Source organism: Osmerus mordax, chromosome 16 (assembly GCF_038355195.1).
Source record: "Osmerus mordax isolate fOsmMor3 chromosome 16, fOsmMor3.pri, whole genome shotgun sequence".
Lineage (NCBI taxonomy): Eukaryota > Metazoa > Chordata > Actinopteri > Osmeriformes > Osmeridae > Osmerus > Osmerus mordax.
This window is the reverse complement of record NC_090065.1, coordinates 14,504,036-14,521,468: the sequence shown is the minus strand read 5'-3', so window position 1 is coordinate 14,521,468 and position 17,433 is coordinate 14,504,036. Positions and strand designations below refer to the sequence as shown.

Sequence of the window (17,433 nt, the reverse complement as noted above, 5' to 3'; positions counted from 1 at the left end):
TCCCTCACATCCATCCCTCACAACCATCTCTCACAACAAGCCCTCACAACCAGATGCTGGTTCTCCATTCCCAGCTCATATTCCAGCCCCCAGAGACTCAACCATGCATTCATCTATGTTGACCATTCATGCTGCTCATTCTTATTCTTATTCTTATTTTTATATATATTTTATTTTATATTTAAATTGTTTTATTCTTAGATTGTTTAGTTCTTAGGAATAGTTAAACTCCTGTACCTTTACTTAATTTAAGATTTGTATATGTTTAGTGTTTGCACCTCCCTGCCACAGTAAATTCCGTGTTTGTATAACATACATGGCGAATAAACCGAATTCTGATTCTGATTCTCCTACCTCCCGCCATGCCCACAGGCCACTTACAAGCTCTGCCTCATTTTGATGTTGACAATACAACTTGAAATCCTTTTTGTTACGGTATTTATTGAGTTGGGGACGTATAGGATTGTAGTGCATCTCTGGCTTGCTGACATGTAACACTTACATAAGTAAAATGGAACAAGAGAGAGAGAGACGGAAAGAGAAACAAAACAAGAAAGAGGGGGAAAGAGAGAAATACTTAAAACAGGGTGTCATAGAAAGGGGTTGGACACATCCATTGAATTCAATGTGAAAAAAGGAGTCATTTGGACCTTGTAATCATTTTTCCTTGGTTTCAGATGGGTGTGACCGTTGATGACATTGCGTTCCGCTCCAACATCCCAGCTGCGGCAGATCTAACCGTGGCCGTAGTTTACGCTGTGTTTGGTAAGTGAGCTCTTCAGAGATCAACACCACACACAAACAGCCACAGCCAGGGAGATGACCGTGGGATATGCACATGGGAACCCGTGGCAGTGATGTCGGTATGGTATGGATTTCCTGTCCCTCACCTAAACCTTTCCTGCTTCAGCTTAACCATATCCACAAACAGCATGATGCCAGACAGGACACGTTTGAGAATTGCTAATGTGTGTGTGGGTTTGACATTTCTGTGTATGCCTTTGGGGGAACATCGAAGCAGAACAAGCACGCCCACCGCAGGTGCAAAACACCTCTTTGTGAAATACTTTCGATAGAAACACATGCAACCTCACACACGTACACACACAAACACATTCTTAGCCTGGGTACGTGTGCGTGTCTCATCTGACCAAATCCTGACTAGATTAGCTCTCCATCCAAGCCTTTGAACTAAAGCATGTTGATATGTAACACAGGCCAGCACCACATTCTGATGAAGGAAGCAGGAAAAAACTGCCACACTTCTTTTCCCCCAGGTGCAACAGTACGATAACGCTCGAATGCAGCGAGTCGTACGTGAAAGAGTACGTGTGCCGCAAGATACAAAGGGGGATAAAAAGCATTTAGCGTGGATTTTAGCAGTTCACGAGAGTCCCCAAGCTTTCCCATAGATGACAAATTAAGTTTCTTCCTTCCTTGAATGCGTATTCCACAAAATGTCTTCATAGGTTATCTTACAGTGGAGTAGGCAAGGTTGGTTTGGCTACTGTGACCATTGTGTCTGTGGACAGATGTGCACCGCTAAGCCTTTAGAAATGGTTTTCTGATCTACTGTGTCAAAGTAAGCGTGGATACTGTGATATTGCCCAGCTCTCCAGATCAAAGGAAATACCATCACATCCTAGATCCTAGTTTTTCTACAGTCGCCGGTCAATGTGTTCATGACTCCCTTACCTTCGTGCAGTTGCATCTGCAGTTAGAGGAAATGTGCTGTGAAGTGGACTTCAAAGTTAAAGAACATTGATACTGAATCCCTGTTACCTCACTAAGACTATTCAAAAAAGACCGCAACGTCAAACATGGATTTATTTATATGGCGATAGAAAACCGAAAAAGAAATGCAACCAGTGGGGGTGGGGGAAAAAATTGATTCGCATTTGAATCATGATTCAGTCTTCTAGCGATTCATATCGATTCACAAATGTATATATTTTTTTTTTTTGTAAAAATAAATAATTTTTTATATATATTTTTTTTAATAACAATGAGTTTACTAAACTGCAAGAAAAACTATAAATTTCAAGGTTGTGAATCATTGGGATTTTTTTCTTAAACACTTAACTGCCTATCACAGTCAAATACAAACAAGTAACACTAAAGTATGGAGTTAGATTAGTTTCATAATTCACAAACAAACGTAACACGATTCACAAATGTATTTCATGATTCACAAATAAATGTAACGCGATTCACAAATGTATTTCGTGATTCACAAATGTAACGCGATTCACAAATAAATGATCCCATTACATTTGTTTGCAACCTGACAAACACGAGTTACAAATCGGAGAACACGAGTTACGAATCAGAGAACACAAGTTACAAATCGGAGAACACGAGTTACAAATCCCTGCATTTGCGTGTGTGGATTTTTGGAACTTTCCTGACGCGCTTAGATTCACAAAAAAAATTATTTTCTTGAGTATCCCATGGATCTTTATGTTACCCGTGGTTTATGGGGTAATGTTCCAAGTTGGTTTTGTATTCAAACCAGCCAGAAAGACCTCCCATGAGAACCTGTGTTAGCAGGGCCTGTGCATGTCTCCTTGCAGGAATCTGTTCTCTGCTCGGCAACAGCATGCTGCTCTACGTCTCCTACAAGAAGAAACACCTGCTGAAGCCTGCAGAGTTTTTCATCGTTAACCTGGCCGTCAGCGATATGGGCCTTACCCTGTCCCTCTACCCCATGGCTATCACCTCCAGCTTCTACCACAGGTACCTCACGCGATTGGACCTTAATCTCTGTAGATCAGGGGCACCGGAGATTGATAGCGTTGCGAAGGCCTTCATATGAAACGTTTTCATTGCTTCGCCGTGATCAGCAGAGGTGGGGGCGTGGACTAGACTTCAACTCCCCTCTTTTCACGGTTTAATTAACTAGATGATTGGATGTATGTCAGAGATGTGTTTGCAGCAGTTCCATGTGGCTGACTTTCTCTTACAGACTTACTTTCTGTCTTTATTGCCTCATTTTCAGTCAGGTTTTCTCTCTCTCCCGCCTCCTCTCAGATGGCTGTTTGGGAAGACAGTGTGTTTGATCTACGCTTTCTGCGGCGTGCTGTTTGGGATCTGCAGTCTGACCACTCTCACTTTGCTGAGCATGGTGTGTTTTGTGAAAGTATGCTGTCCCCACTACGGTAAGTCTTCAAAGAGCTTTGGCCCAGTCTTGTCTGTGGAAATGACACAGGATTCTAAAGTAGACCCTCTTAAGTGGTTGATTGTTGATTTATTGATGGAGGCAAATCAAAAGGACAAGATAATCCCCCTGTGACTTAACAAACATCCGATGCGCTTTGATGACTGACAAGCTTACTTGTCCCTGCTCTATTAGGGCCACTTGTGATGTTGGTTTTAGCAGTGCAGTAAAATGTTATATTCAGCAGCGATCTCTCCAAAAATGGAGATCCGCCTGTAGCACAGAATAGGTAGGCATACAGTGTGAATCGTAGTATACACAATACATATACATTTTCAGTGAATACCTTTACCAGCGAACACATATCTCTCAGTGATTGTCACGTTTCTCTCGAGGAAGGAGTAATTCCAAAGCATTTCTTCGTTCAGAGGTGCTCTAATGCAATTCCCTTATGTTTACGTTTATTTGTTATTTGGGAAGGTACAATACACATGAATTAATGAGCACTTGGTTCCACCATGTACATGTGCCAGATACAGCCATACAGGCTAATTAGCATCTGCAGTCCCTAGCAGGTTCATAAATAAATAAATGTTCAGAATCAGAATCAGAATACGGTTTATTCGCCATGTATGTTATACAAACACGGAATTTACTGTGGCAGGGAGGTGCAAAACACTAAACACATACAGATCTTAAATTAAGTTAGAGTACAAAAGTTCAACTATTTCTAAGAACTAAACAATCTAAGAATACAACAATAAAACAACAAAACAAATATAAAATATATATAAAAATAAGAATAGAATGAGCAGCGTGAATGGTCAACATGTTCATTAATAAATCTCATCGGCAGTTCTCTAAAAAGCAATGGCACGTGTCACACATATTTGATGTATTCACAACAATGTGTCCATCACGATCAACTCTTGAAACCTGACATGTAATCGTTTGTGATCTGTCAAGGTAACCGGTTTAACCCAGTTCACGGCCGCCTGCTGGTAGCCTGTGCCTGGGTCTATGCCCTGTTCTTCACCTGCTCCCCTCTGGCCCGCTGGGGCGCGTACGGACCCGAGCCCTACGGTACCGCCTGCTGCATCGACTGGCATGTGTCCAACCGGCAGTACATGGCTCGCTCCTACACCCTGGCGCTCTTCGTCTTCTGCTACATTCTGCCCTGCTGTGTCATTGTGGCGTCCTACACTGGCATCCTGGTCACAGTGCGAGCATCCCAGAAGGCCATAGAGCAGCATGTATCCAGGCGAACGCACGTGAGCAACCTCCAGACCATCATCGTGAAGGTAAGACGGTACGGGTCAAGCCGAGAGGGAATGTAACTCCTTATGTTTTTAGGCACATTGCAAATGCAATCTGAAGCACATCATGTGTATACTCATTGAGGAGGGTAAGATGAAAGAATATGGGGTTAGAGACTGTGGAGAACCACCACTTAACCCCAGCAATAACACTGACAGATGAGATTTAGATTTGAGTACAGATTTAAACACTCTCACCATGTCATTCCCAATGACAAAACAGGACGTTTGTTCCCAAAACAGGAAGTTTGTTCCAGAGGAGAGGAGATTGTGAGAGAAAGCCCTGTGCCGTGCCATTTTCTGTTTACATTTAGGAGCGACAAAATGTCTGGAGTCCTGAGATCGATTGCAATGACCTTGTGGGCTTATAGCTTGTGTGGAAACCAGAGCAAACCAAATGTATCCCCTCTCTTGCTCTCCCGTTCTCTCTTTCCCTCACCCACTCTTTCATACAGTGCTGTACTTGTTTTTGTTACCACAACCAATATCCAAAACCTATAGATTTTATTCTGAATTCAAATCCCTGTTTCAAAATGCCTCATTAAGTGCTACTGGGCCAGCTTTAATCATGATAAAGTATGTTACTTGTTGTCATGTCATTAGTAAATCTACCACTCTCTCTCGTTATTTCATTCTCTTTTGCGTGTCCTTCTTTTGGTCTTCATAATGGTGTGTAACCCCCCCCCCACACACACACACCACCACCACCACCACCACCATACACACACAAACATCTCAGACTAATTGCATTTCTCTGAATTCAAAACCCAGTTTCCAAACTTCTCATAGACAGCCATGGGGATTACTACAATGAAGTATGTCACATGTGTTAGTAGAATAAATCCACATCTCTCCCTCAGTCGTTCCTGTGTCTCCTGACCCGTCCAGTATGCTCATCCTCATCACCATGTGTGCTCGTAGACATCTGCTCTCCTGGGCCAACACACCTCCCATCAAACAGGAGCCCACCTCCCCCTGGGCCGTGACAACTGTGATTATAATTGGCACTCATCCTGAACGGTTCTAACTCCTTCCCCACTGCATAAGTCTTGAGGAGGAGCTCAGGGGTCAGAATAAATGAATTTCTCTGAAAACAAAGTGAGTGAAGGAAGATGGTGCTAGAGGATAATCTAATGGCTATCCAAATGAGAGGGGTAGGAAGGAATATCAAAGTCTCCCTTAGAGACAGGAGATCTGGGCAGAGCTTCTCTCTTTCACACTGTCTCTCTCTCGCGCTCTCTCTCTCTGCGAGATTGGCAATGACCTCAATAGATCTCCTCCCAGTGATGGAGCTTCTCATTAGCAGGAATTGGCTCTCGTCTCCAGAATACATTGTGATGGATGAGGAGCCAGGAGCCAGAACTGCTTGGCGGTCATCGTCCCTTCTAGATGGCTTTCAGGATCCCCCCCCCCCTTCCAATCCATTTGAAGATGCTTTGCCTGCAACATACCTTTTTCTCGCTGTTGGATCAATTGACAGGCAAAAGCCCCTGTGGTATGGTCTCACCTCACTCAATACTAAAAGTACCTCAATATTCTCTTTCAATCATTTAAAATAGCCCGTTATGGTTGGGCTTGGCTCACGTTGAGGGTTTAAGTGCAGTTGAAAGCAGTTAGACCACTGAGGCAGATCTGGTTGTCAGTGATTACTGATGGGTACTGTAACAACATTTCTTCTCTCCTCCTGGTGCCCCCCCAGCTCAGCGTGGCCGTGTGCATCGGCTTCTTTGCCGCGTGGAGCCCCTACGCCGTCGTGTCCATGTGGGCAGCGTTTGGCCACATCGAGAACATCCCGCCCCTGGCGTTCGCCATCCCCGCCATGTTTGCCAAGTCCTCCACCATCTACAACCCCATCATCTACCTCTTGCTCAGACCCCACTTCCGCCGGGTGATGTGCAGGGACCTGGGGAGTCTCTGGTGGGCCTGCATGCAGCGCTGCTTCTGCTCCCAGGGGCCCGAGAGGGTGTGCCCCTCCAAGCCTGTGGCGCGCCTCAGCCTCCGGACACTGGGCCTTCGCACGGGCCAGTCTTGCTCCGCCGACTCCTCCGCCCACGCTGCCCTGGCTGGCTCGAAAGGCTGCTGCACGCCCTGCAACAAGTGCGCCGACGCTTTCGAGTGCTTCAGGCACTACCCCAGGGTGTGCTGCGGCGCCAGCCCGCCGGGGAACGTCATCCCCCTCCAGGACCAGACGGCCCTGGACAGCCCCCGGCCTCCGAGGCAGGCCGGGAAGAAACCACTGCAGCGAGACTGTCACAAGAAGTCGCTGTGCGCCACTATGCGTGGCAAAAGGACTTCTGAGATCGACAAACTCCAGATCAATTTGGAGATGGTGCCGGGACATGCCAAGATAGCTTGGCCTTAGTAATGTTATACATTCGCTTTTTTATTTCTATTTTTTACATCACTGAAAGCATTTTGAAAATATTTTTCACAGTGTAATATTTATTATATTCATTCCAGATATGTATTTATTTATAATGTATACAACCAGTGACTCATTACTGGAAATGACTTAGTAAAACCTGAGCTTCACCTCAGGGAATCCCAGGGTCTAGAGCCAGTGTGGAACCATGCAGACACAAACACACAGACATTCTCAGCCTTCTTTTGACAGGGTGGGGAGTCAGGCTGTGACACATAACTCCTCGTCAGGTCACATGGGACAACTCTGGGCCAATCGCTATAGCAATATCAATTGTTGAAGATGACAGTTGAACAGCAACTCCCTTGAAGCACTGTAATCCCAATTCAATTATTGTTTAAAAGTTGTTGGTGAAAGGGTACAGGCTAGTATATAGACAGTATATAGACACTAAATAGTATATACTATAAAGGGGATTGTTTAATGCTACAGGATAGAAATACAAGGTTGTGCACATTTGTACGGAATACCAGACAGGGTTGGGTCCAAGCGCAGAGCGCAGATTTAATTAGAATGGTCAGACAGGCAATGATCGGTACACGGGTAGACAGGGAAATACAGGTGATCTTAAACGGAGAATATGAAAACTAGCCAAGGTCAGGAACAGAACACAGATTTTAACAAGGCTCGGACTGAACTAGAAACAAGATCAAAACTTTGCACCGGACAAAACACAAACAGACACTTAAATACTAAACCCCTAAATGAGACACAGGTGCAGCCGATTGTCCTAATATTCTGGGGATGCCGAGCGCAACAGACAATGACCAGCTGCAGAAGGCTCTGGCGTTACAACATTATGGAATAATGAGTTGGTTCAAGATCAATACGTCGGAGTAAAAACAGACAGAGTTATTACCAAAGTACTCGTCAAAAAAAATGTAGATAATGTTTTTTTCCAATTTTCTCCAGAGCTATAAAACACAACAATAAGTAGACTGTATACATGGGCAACACAGAGAGATCGGGGTAAACACCAAATTCTAACTGTAGCAGCTGTACTGTAGATAGTTGAGATCCAAGAGGTGGAGGAAATTGATTTCTGTTGTCTGGTATTATTGACTTGTGAACTGTTCTGTATATGAAACACTGTAAAATATGCATGGCATATATCAATGATCAATATCATTGGCATGGGTTGTTCCTTGTCACTTTAAACACATCTTAACTTGTGTATCAGGCCGGTCTCTGAAAGCGAGTCATTCTGTCTCCATAGATGATCTTAACTGATCTTGTAGTTTTGCTGCCGCACCGGATATTTGTATTGAAATCTGTTGTTTCAATAATTCATGTAATTACAGGCTTTCTGTTTGGGTACTTAATGATGTGAAATTGATCGTTTGTGTTAGTGAAGCAAACAAAGCTTCCTAATCACACTGAATATATTGGGCACTGACATGAACACGTTCTTAAAATCTGATAGGAAATGCTAATTGTTGGAATGAAACACTTTCATCCACATTGGCATTCCCTATCTGATCATAAATTATTCCCACCCTGCTGTGATTCATTTTCCTGTGTTTTGAAACCGGATTAATAAAGCCACGAGGACTAGGTTCTGATACCGATGTTAGTTTTAAGATGATGCTAATGCTAACATGAAACAGGAATCAGTGTCTTTAAAAATGTATGCCTGGTATCTCTCTGATATTTCCTGAATCTTTACAACATGCAATTAAAATAATCTTTTTCAACGCCCGTTATAGATTTAGATAGATATGAAGAACAGTGTAAATGTTTTGGGGTGGACACCGTAGAGATGTTGCTGATGCAGGGACTTGCATCAAAGATTCAAGGCAACTCAGGGATGTTTCCACTCTATGCTCACATTTAAAGGGGAAAAAGACTGAAATCCTAAAGAAAAAGAATACCCCCCCTGATTAAAAAATGCAGTTCTTTTCAGTTCTAACCGATTCACTCGACATTTCAAAACTATTCAAGCACAATTGTCTGTCCTGTTACTCCAACTACTAAAGTGTTACTAGTTGGCGACATAAAAGTCATAGAAAATGTATAACTAAAGCTACACAGCAACTTATTGATCTGAAATTGACAACTTTATTAAAAAATGCCTGCGGTAAAAAGCTCCTGGGCCCTTCTCTCATTTTACATACTGCTCACGCACGCACGCACACACACACACACACATACACATACACACACACACACACACACACACACACACACACACACACACACACACACATACACACACACACACACACACACACAAAGGAACATACAAATAAACATCCAGTAATGTCAAATTCATAACATTGTTATAGTATGCATAGGAAGCCACTGAGGCAATGAGATACTGGTGCGTGTGTCTAAGTGTTAGGATTCATCACTTCCACACTGACAATTAATTCTGTTTGGCCTCGAGACAGTGGTTTCAATGACAGAGGCCCATTAATAGGATACTTTATCTGTCAAACAGGCAATTGCTTCTAAATTCTTACACATTCGTGTTTCATTTGGTCTATACACTGGAACAAATATCATGCATGGAAGAAACAATTTAAATTTTGAAGCTACAGGGAAAAATATCTGGAGCACTTTGATGAAACTAAGTCCAATTGAAAAATTCTGATAATAGAATGAACATGACAACAAAAGATAGACATTTGCTGCCCCCCAAAGGAGAAATAAGGACATAGCAACAATATATTGTTCCCCCTTTTTTGTTTACCTATTACACCAAGCCGGATATACAGCATTTGTGCCAATTCTATGAAACACCATTGATGCCACCTGTAACAGGATAACATGGAGATTGTAGAATCCACTTTACTTTCGCACGGTCAAACAACAACAAGATTTGGAATTCTCAAAAGATAATCAAACATTATTGTCATTGTTTGCACAATAAGCACAACTCCAGTCTGTTCCATGTATAACATAGTCTCTGGGCTATTTCCTGTCCAAAGATAACATAGTCGCACAATACAAATACCTGTCAGAGAGGGAAATTATTATTTTGATAAAGCCCTGTTTTCAGCACCTTTCCCTGTTAGGCTCACTGTAATGGCAAATGGTCAGACATGGACAAATAAGATCATTTTATGGTTTTGATCATTTCATTACCTGCTGGTAATGTATATAGTTGTATACTATATTTTTTCCAACATTGTCGAAGAGCAAAACACTACAACGAGAAGGCAGTCAAAAGATCACAGAGTGAGTTCTCAGTCCCTGGCTAGTCCCTAACCTGGGCTATCCGCTGGCCTGGACTAGCGTCCCTCTCCTGTCTAGGGGTCGCTGTTGCACACGTCCACCAGCCTCTGCAGCAGATCGACCTTGACGATGTTGTCCAGGGCCTTGCAGAGGCGTCCCAGCGTGCAGCCCACACTGCCCTCCTTCATCGACCAACGCCCCAGCATCTGGTACACCTTCTCCGACAGGCCGTCGCGGTCGTAGTCGTGGTCAATTTCCTCCAGCTCCACATCGCTCAGGCCCAGGCGCCGAGCGCACTGCTTCCACTTGGCCCCAATGTTGTCCCTCAGCAGGTCCAGGTGCTTCTCTGTCACAGCCTGGTCCTCTGAGGGGATGGATCAAGCCCTGTCAGTCACCCTAGTTCTACACGGACTGATGTGTGGACCCTGTTGGGGCCCACTCACCATCTACTGTGTGGACCCTGTTGGGGCCCACTCACCATCTACTGTGTGGACCCTGTTGGGGCCCACTCACCATCTACTGTGTGGACCCTGTTGGGGCCCACTCACCATATACTTTTCACTGAAGACACTGGGGTCAGGTGGCTGAGCGGTTAGAGAATCGGGCTAGTAATCAGAAGCTCGCTGGTTCGATTCCCGGCCGTGTCAAATGACGTTGTGTCCTTGGGCAAGGCACTTCACCCTACTTGCTTCGGGGGGAATGTCCCTGTACCTACTGTAAGTCGCTCTGGATAAGAGCGTCTGCTAAATGACTACATGTAAATGAAGACAGGGCTGAGATAACTGTGCATTTTATACGGCATGTCAAAGAAGTGTGGCCAAACGTTTGACTGTTGACTATTTTTGTTCTCTGATAATGTGAACAAGGCCGTCGGGAAACAGTACTCTGACCCATGGTATTATTCATCCTCTTTATAAGCGTCCATCAGATATGACAAGTTATGATAATCCGGTCCAAAGTTCCTTTATGGGTTTATTTGGAGGAAGTGTGGCAGTAGACTTACCGTACTTCTGAATGGCTTCTTTGAGAAACAAGGTGGTACTGCCGTTGGACAGTAAGCTTGCTGGACTCCGGTGAGAGTCTGGACTCTGGGTCTTTAGACTGTTGTGGTCGCCAATCTGGATACAACTGGCATTGCTGATGACGATGCTTCCTAAAACACACACACACACACGTGCACAACACAGTCTTAGTCATGCAGATGGCCTTACTATTGGCTGATGAGCCTGTGGAGTGTCATTGTGGTCACGGCACCGAGCCCTTCCTTCATCCATACCTGAATCTAGTAAGGGTGCACTCTTGCTGGAGTTCTGGTTCTCAAGGGGCCAGGAATGCTGTGAGACATACTGGCAGGGGTTGCTGAAGTGTGGCTCTGGGCTGTGATTGGACAGTTGAGTGCTGTAGAGTCTGGAGGAGGGAAAGACAGGGCGAGGGTATGGCTCCTCCTGGCTGTTGGGCTGGACAGGCTCGGCTTTGCTCCATGAATGGACAGTGGAGCCTGGAGAATGCCAGCCCCTATCTGGGTGCTCCTGGGACATCAGCCTCTGAGGGGGGGTAGCTGGGGCATAGCCGAGGGGAGACAGGGGGCTGGAGTCTGGCTGGTCTGTTCCCCAGTTGCCCCTCTTCTGGGGCCATTCTCCCACCTGGCCAGGGGTGAAGGGAGGGCTGGTGAGGCTGGGGGCCCTGGCGTCAGTCTGGAGGGAGAACTGTTTGAGGTCCTCGATGCTGGCCTCCACTGGGAACCTGACATCTGAGCTCATCAAGCGGGCCGGCAGGTCTACACGAACACAACACATGGGAGGAGATCAGCATGTACTGTACGGCATTGCATGTTGCTCCATTCAACCTACTGAAGTCAGCTGAAGAGGTGAGTGAGTAATAAAAATGTTCAATGTGAACAACCTTACAAGAAAAACATTTCATATTTTAAACTGATATTTACTTGCAAGTAACACCAATCCTGATATTTATTTTTAGGTGTGTGTGTGTGTGTGTGTGGGGGGGGGGGGGGGTAAAGGATTCTAAGACACAAATTGAAACAAAGTTGTAATGTTCATTGGGCTACTACACGTATAATATACTGTAAACGAAATAATTATTAATTTTGAAAAATACAGAAAAGAAAATTGCTTTAATTTGGAATTGGAGTGCAAAATGAGGCTGTTTTTTAGGCTGTATCCCAGCCACATCAATTATATTGGCTTTCAAATGAGAAAAAATACTATCATTTTGAAACAAAGAGAGTTTGCTCTATACATACAGTATATTGGCCTTTCAAAAAGAAAACAATTACGCCAGCCTTACACTCCACATGGGATTGATGCAGTACATGTTTTAGGCTAATAAGGTCAGATATTGATATGGTCACTGATATACCATGCCTTCCTAGTGAGAAGGAGGGTGTTGTAGCGTAGAGGAACAGAGCTGCTTAGCCCTCACCTGCTGCCGTCATACTGTCTGGAGGCAAAGAGAAGGACTTCATCATCTCCAGGAGAACTTCTGGGCCTTCGTACGACTCCTACATGGAAGTCACATGACAGTCGAAATGTAGCCTGAATACATATTTTACACGTGAAATAACTGCAGTCCATTATTATCTACACTCTTGGATACTCTTAGCAGCACCTCCAATGGTCACAATGTTGTGACCATTGGAGGTGCTGCTGGGTTCTATTTACGACTTGTTTCCGACACTGAAATCAGATGAAACTTGCCCTTAGAGCCAAAGCATCTCTTTCTACATTAGGCTCCAGCTTCTCTCGGTAGACTGGTAGGAAGGATGTGTATCCCTCTGGGAAGAAGGATAGTCCAAGTGAGAGAGAGAGAGAGAGAGAGAGAGAGAGAGTAAAAGATAGATAACAAGAAAGTGTATGTGAGCGAGACACAGAGTAATGAAATTAGGCCAGTCATCTGACTTACGGCAACAATCACCCGGCCGGAACAAAGAGTCAGTTTACTTCAGTACTTCACAACACAACATGCCTCGGTAGCCTTGAAAATCATGTTCACTTCACAGTATGGTTTGTAAGCCGTTGAAACACACACACACAGATTTACATTTTGTCATTTAGCAGACGCTCTTATCCAGAGCGACTTAGAGTCAGTACAGGGACATTCTCCCCGAGGCAAGTAGGGTGAAGTGCCTTGCCCAAGGACACAACGTCATTTTTCAATGGCAGGGAAACGAACCGGCAACCTTCTGATTAAAAGCCTGACTCCCTAACCGCTCAGCCATCTGACCCCCCACACACTCACACATGCATGCATACCTTTAAACGTCGGCCTGTCCCGTGGATTCTGACTCCAGCCTCTTCTCATCAGATCTGTCATCTCAGGGAGGGTGTCAGGTGGAATTAAACCCTCGTCGGGGCGGTCGCCCTGGCGGACACACTGGCAGATTTGGTCCTCACTCCTGGCATCTATGAACATCGGCATTGACGAGGCACACCCGTCAAAGAACAGCTATTGAGCCGTGAAACCAAACGAGGCCAAAATAGACCCCAGTGTTTTTTCCCTTACCGAGAGGAATGCATTACATTTACATTTACATTTAGTCATTTAGCAGACGCTCTTATCCAGAGCGACTTACAGTAAGTACAGGGACATTCCCCTGAGACAAGTAGGGTGAAGTGCCTTGCCCAAGGACACAACGTCAGTTGGCATGACCGGGAATCGAACTGGCAACCTTCGGATTACTAGTCCGACTCCCTCACCGCTCAGCCATCTGACTCCCATTGAGAAGAGATGTTGCCAAACCAAACCTGCCTCCACCCCCCCATTGTTATTGTGACTCTCGAGTGCATTCCCTCCGTCACTCACTCTCGTAGGGCTCCTGGCTGGTGAGGACGACCCAGACGACAATGCTGAAGCTGTACACGTCAGACCTCTCGGTGGACTGCGTGTGGACGCTCTCCAGGTGCTCGGGCGCCATGTAGCACAGGGTGCCGGCGGCCCTGACCCCAGCTGAGGGCTTGGTGCGGCTCTGCCTGCGAGACTCCTCCTTGGTCAACCTGCTCCAAGTCTGGCAAGTGGCCAAGCCCAGATCTGCAATCTGGCAACACACATATATGTAGATATGCTGTATATTTACATTTACATTTGAGTCATTTAGCAGACGCTATTATCCAGAGCGACTTACAGTAAGCACAGGGACATTCCCCCCGAGGCAAGTAGGGTGAAGTGGCTTGCCCAAGGACACAACGTAATTTGGCACGGCCGGGAATCAAACTGGCAACCTTCTGATTACTATCCTGATTCCCTAACCGCTCAGCCAACTGACTTCCTGTATTGTATATTGTATATACAATCCCTCACACGCACCCAAACCCACTCTCATGTAAATGCAAATGGAATGTAAGCAATACTTGTGACTGTTTCAACCAGGCACTTGGACGGTTGTCAAAGCGACGGTAATAAATATGTAATAGTAAAACATCTTGTTTATTGTACCTTAATGTGAAAGTCTCTGTCCACCAATATGTTCTCAGGTTTCAAATCCTTGTGTATGACGTGGTTCCCTGCCAAATATTCCATGCCCTCCAGGATCTCAAGAATGATGCGGCCCTTAATGGACATGGGAACTTGAACCTGCAAGGCGGGACAGGAGAGACAGACGTCAAAGAAATATGTGAGCTGGTCTTGGTTTGAGTAGTGAAGTGCCTCGTCCCATCATGCAGATCCCTGCAGCCCCACATGGTTCATTTGGTGCATCTGTGGGTCTCACCTTGTCCAACATGGCCTGCAAGTTCCCCTTGGGGATGAGCTCCAGCACCAGGGAGTAATCCCCATCATCAAGGATCACTCCAAGCAGCTTGACCACACGCTCGTGGTTCAGTTTGGTCATCAGGCTGCCCTCCTCCAGCAAAGACTTCTTACTGAATTTTGCTCTAGGTGAAGTAACCAGACATTTTGGAATGGATTTTTATTTTGACCGACAAGCACAGGGGCGCACAAACTGCCACTGCATGAGCCTACCGAATGGGTCATGTGAGCAACAAAAAACATGGATCAGTTAAGATATTCAATAGTCTTTTGTGTGATACTGTGAAACTGTTGGCTTTACGACGTGTTGTATTAGCCTGAACGTACAGTTAAGCAGTAGCCTATAGTGGAAAGCCCCTATGGACTTACTCATTGCGCGGTGGTCCTGTGTACACCGTCTTCAGTACCACCTGGCCCAAAGTTTTATGATAGCATAGGTGAACTTGTCCGAAGCCGCCGTAGTCCAGGTGTTCTTTTTTAATAAGGTCGGCGGATCGCATACGAATGGAATCCAAGGAAGTAGCCATACCCAACACAGTATAATATAGGTGTAATAGAAATATCTGAAAATTGATTTGCACATACAAAGTGCAATTAAAGTAAGCACAGTTACTACGTGAAACAATGATCTGATGTTAAACTATCCATCGCAAAGCAGAATTGAATCTGAAAGTGAAATTCGGATCGGAAAACAAAAAACTAAAACAACTGACCACAAGCTACACTCTGAAAATGTGTAGGCTATAGCATACGTATACTTCCTTAATTGTTATTAAATATACAATATGTTTTTAAGATCACAGTGAAACAACTGAATATGAAACTGTATAACTGAACAACTTAATACGTTGAATATAAAACATGAACGTTTACATTTGCCTTGCTGAGTTATTTCCGGGATAGTCGCTGCAGTGAATTTTTTTTTTAAGCGAGCCAGGATAACTCGAAGTTTGAAGTAGTCAATTGCAGAGCACTACACTCAATCGATGAAGACCAAGCGAGCCAGGATAACTCGAAGTTTGAAGTACTACTAGTCAATTGCAGAGCAGTACACTCAATCGATGAAGACCATACGGTATTGGCCAAAGGCATAATCGAACGGCTGCTTAGGGCCCCCGAGGCCACCAGAGGGCCCTCAAGAGCACATGAAATTACAGTTTACAGTTTTTCTCGATTGATTACACACATTTTCTGAATGCATACCTCATACTCTCAGAACTCTACACACAAATTAAAAAAAACACAGACACAATGGGCAAAACCCCTCACTTCTCCTGCAAAATTAAACTTAACATTCAAAACAATGTTATTTAATCTCAAAATGGTATTTTGTTTTCAAATGACAAACACAAACCATCATATGAATAGACATTTATAAGAACCATTTGAACACTGATGTGCTCAATGTAAAACACTATGATGAATGGAAAACACTTCTTCTTCATTCATCATAGTGAGTTAGGCCTTTTTTTGTTCAGTGTTACATTTACTACAGACAGTACATACATAAGTGTGTTGTAAAATATTTGAGAATATTGTTTTTATACTCAGAACACAGAAATACACGGTAACAAATATATTTTACATATATGTACACAGTGTACATCCCAACCAACACAAAGTTGCACATACAGCGGTTTACATACAAAACAACAGAATAATTTACTGTATAGTGTATACAGTTACATTATTATTATTTTTCTTTGTATTTGCCGTAATGTCAGGTGGGAGTCAGGTGGCTGAGCGGTGAGGGAATCGGGCTAGTAATCCGAAGGTTGCCAGTTCGATTCCCGGTCATGCCAACTGACGCTGTGTCCTTGGGCAAGACACTTCACCCTACTTGCCTCAGGGGAATGTCCCTGTACTCACTGTAAGTCGCTCTGGATAAGAGCGTCTGCTAAATGACTAAATGTAAATGTTATGGCGTTATTTTCTAGGACCATGTTCATGATTTCAGTTTCCTGTTCAGGAGACAGAAGACGTTCCCGACCACCTTGTGTTGGTAATCTTTCAGTTCTGCCAAACATATAGTAAAATACTGTAAATACTGTGTAGGAATACAAAGTAGGAATACATTTTCCAAATACTTGAAACATACTTTATTTTTTACAGTCCTACAGAACAGTCCACAGGCAATACTTTACTACTGTACTCATTGAGTACTGTATTGATATGCAGTAGGCCTACTGCAATTTTGTAGTGAGAGTAGATTTCTTACCTATTCTCATTTCGGAAAGTCCCGATGATGGATGCTACAGTGTACCTGCTCAAATTTGGCTGTACTCTTTGCCCAGCCTCCCTCATTGTTAGACCATGGTTGACTACATGGTCAACCAAAGCGGCTCGGATCTCATCAGAGATTATGGTCCTTGGCCTTCCTCATCCTCGTCCTCCCTGTCCTCCTCCTCTTACTCTCACTCCTCTGCCTCTGTTTCCAATGTTGGCATCCATTGCTCAAAAACAGAAAAGGTCACCTGTTTCCCTTTTATTCTAAAGCTCTGATTGCTAATTGTAAAACTGTGTGACAGGTGTTTGTCCATGCGATGAGTCAGTGTGCGTATTTGAATGGCAGTGTGTTCCTTGTGAAAACAAAAGATTTT

The 17,433-nt window shown here is 44.3% G+C and overlaps 2 protein-coding genes across 6 annotated transcripts; one reads left to right on the top strand and one right to left on the bottom strand.

The window, feature by feature from the left end:
* Nucleotides 1-280: 280 nt before the first annotated feature.
* On the bottom strand, nucleotides 281-15,841 carry ripk1l (receptor (TNFRSF)-interacting serine-threonine kinase 1, like). Of its 5 annotated transcripts, none has more exons than XR_010878742.1 (12): nucleotides 15,707-15,841; nucleotides 15,203-15,396; nucleotides 14,796-14,958; nucleotides 14,522-14,659; nucleotides 13,892-14,123; nucleotides 13,342-13,491; nucleotides 12,787-12,863; nucleotides 12,512-12,590; nucleotides 11,349-11,849; nucleotides 11,076-11,225; nucleotides 9,946-10,436; nucleotides 281-350 (listed from the first exon to the last, which is right to left on the bottom strand). XR_010878742.1 is itself a non-coding variant. In XM_067253791.1 (10 exons), the coding sequence occupies exons 1-10, from the start codon at nucleotides 15,358-15,360 to the stop codon at nucleotides 10,147-10,149; spliced, it is 1,938 nt and encodes a 645-aa protein (XP_067109892.1). In that variant the 5' UTR covers nucleotides 15,361-15,584; the 3' UTR covers nucleotides 8,940-10,146. The 5 variants fall into 5 exon arrangements, 1 of the variants encoding a protein (XP_067109892.1); XR_010878740.1 differs by lacking the exon at nucleotides 281-350 and adding an exon at nucleotides 8,940-9,008 and having other exon boundaries at nucleotides 9,057-10,436; XR_010878741.1 differs by lacking the exon at nucleotides 281-350 and adding an exon at nucleotides 8,940-9,008 and having other exon boundaries at nucleotides 9,063-10,436.
* Nucleotides 678-6,835, top strand: LOC136959103 (opsin-5-like). The gene is made up of 5 exons (XM_067253339.1): nucleotides 678-765; nucleotides 2,574-2,736; nucleotides 3,031-3,158; nucleotides 4,124-4,458; nucleotides 6,173-6,835. Exons 1-5 carry the CDS (start codon nucleotides 678-680, stop codon nucleotides 6,833-6,835), a joined length of 1,377 nt encoding a protein of 458 aa, XP_067109440.1.
* Nucleotides 15,842-17,433: the final 1,592 nt, after the last annotated feature.